The sequence below is a fragment of the Centruroides sculpturatus genome, unplaced genomic scaffold (genome assembly GCF_000671375.1).
Source record: "Centruroides sculpturatus isolate CEXI.00-Female unplaced genomic scaffold, Cexi_2.0 scaffold6996, whole genome shotgun sequence".
NCBI classification, from domain to species: Eukaryota; Metazoa; Arthropoda; class Arachnida; order Scorpiones; family Buthidae; genus Centruroides; species Centruroides sculpturatus.
This window is the reverse complement of record NW_019391094.1, coordinates 1-2,014: the sequence shown is the minus strand read 5'-3', so window position 1 is coordinate 2,014 and position 2,014 is coordinate 1. Positions and strand designations below refer to the sequence as shown.

Here is a 2,014-nt window from a genome sequence, read left to right as displayed (position 1 = left end):
GTTGTGTTTGCTGCTGTCAAGGTCATTTGAGATGCGCGCTTCTTTTGAGATGAGGAGGCTGGAAATATTGATACGTCGGAACCTGCATCAACGAGAAAGTTTATGTTCATTTTCTTGTCTAGGATGAACAGGCGACGAGATTGTTCCGGCAAAGTGCATGTCGCCTTTACGCTTCGCCGCTCTCGTTTGTTGGAAAAACTACACGGAGGAGTACATTTTTGTGCCTTTGTGCCAAAACGGTTCTGGTACCAGCAGTAGTTGTTAATACTGTGGTGAGTTGAATTGTTGCAATGTCCTGAACTGCTGCAGCAGCATCGAGAAAAATGGTCACTGCGATCCCGACGTGCCTGCGTTAGTTGATCGATTCACTTGTTAAGTTTATCTATTTCGACTAGTATTTTGTTGGTTACAGTAACGGGTTTCTCAGGTTGCGACACTGAAACTATCGTTGTGGAGGTTACTTCCACCATTCGGTCCGTTACCTCCGCTGCTTTGTCTACGTTGAGTGGGGTAATGGTGGCTAGGATAGATTGGACGGACGTCGGAAGGTGTTGTATGAATAATTCTAGTATAACTGCGTCCGGGATTTGAAAATTTTCCGCCCGACTCTTTAGAATACATAGTAGTTTGGAGAGTTTGTGATCTCCTAGCTGTTCTTCGGCCAATAGTTTTCGTAGCTCCTGTTGAGACGATTCGCCGGATCGTTTAATAAGTTCTACCTTTATGTGACCGTACAGGTCTGTATGGTCCGGAGAAATAATAATGTCTCTAACTGTTGATGTGACTTTCGGGGGTAAATGGGCCACTACGTAGTTGAACTTTGTGGCACTTTCCGTGATCAGCTTTGGAGATCCTAGCGCAAATGTGCTTTCACACATGTGGAACCATAAGGCTGGGTCGGAAAAGTTGTATGGAGGGATTTTTACCGCTCCGATCTCGGCAATGATCTGACAACTGAGGTCTTGAGAAAAGGAAAACGACGTACCTGATGAAGGTTCAAATGGTAGTTCTTAGTCGAATTATGTTCTTAGTCCGGCTCACTAATGTGGTTTTTACGTTGTTGTTGCTTTTATCTTTCGTCGCTGTGAGTGGAAGAAACAAACGAGACGAGATCATAACAAAAACTAAACTTTTATGGTCCTTCTCGCATACTTGGTACAGCACATGCCTCAACGATGCAGCTAACAAAGACAACTGATTTTCGACGGTCTTTGTGGGGTGAGTTCGAATTTATTCCAGGAAGTGATGACTCATACACCTGGGGGTAATTGCTTGTATTTTACAACTGTTAAGGGTACAGATGTGAAGAGCGGCGTTCGCCACACCAGTATAAGCATAAACTTTAACATGAAACTTTTCTTATTTTATAAAATTGCAGAACCAATCATATTTGATCCTTTATTGACATTGATACATCATTGTTACATATGTGCCCATAAGAATGCATTCAGTGTTTGTTGACCATATTGGTTTTGCTTCATATGTGTGTTTGCAATCTTGCTTTTAGTTATTGTCTGTTAATTATGACCAGTGTAAAAACACTTGATTTAAATTTACCATACCAAAACTTCTGCAAGTATTCAATGTTGTATGCAAAGACAAGGCAAGTGGCAAAGAGGTGTTGTGGCAGAATATTCATTCTGTTTTATGACAAGACAGTTTGAGGTGATTTTATTACTTACAAGTAAATAAACCTAAGGGGTTTTATTTAGACATCAATTATTTTCTATTTAAATTTTACATAAAATTAGTTTAAATATAAAATCTGTAGTGCATAATTGATGAATAGCACACCCTAGATCAGATTAAAAAATTGAAATAACAGGCCTGGATGAACAAACCCCATCTAACATTATATGTTTATAATTATAATGTCTGGTAAATATAATGTAAAATACATTGTTTGCATACTCTATAATAACTTAAAAAATCTTAATAAAATTATCAAATAAAGGTTTGGTCAGGATTAGGGTTTCTCAAACGGGATTCCGGGATCCCGGTTGTTTTTTTAACC

The 2,014-nt window shown here is 39.2% G+C and overlaps 1 protein-coding gene across 1 annotated transcript; it reads right to left on the bottom strand.

Annotated features, from left to right (window-relative positions):
• Nucleotides 1-97: 97 nt before the first annotated feature.
• Nucleotides 98-985, bottom strand: LOC111617555 (the record flags this gene model as incomplete). Its single annotated transcript, XM_023358835.1, has 1 exon — nt 98-985. A coding segment is annotated over one exon (620 nt), but the record flags the coding sequence as incomplete, so codon positions are not given.
• Between the last annotated feature and the right edge of the window lie 1,029 nt (nt 986-2,014).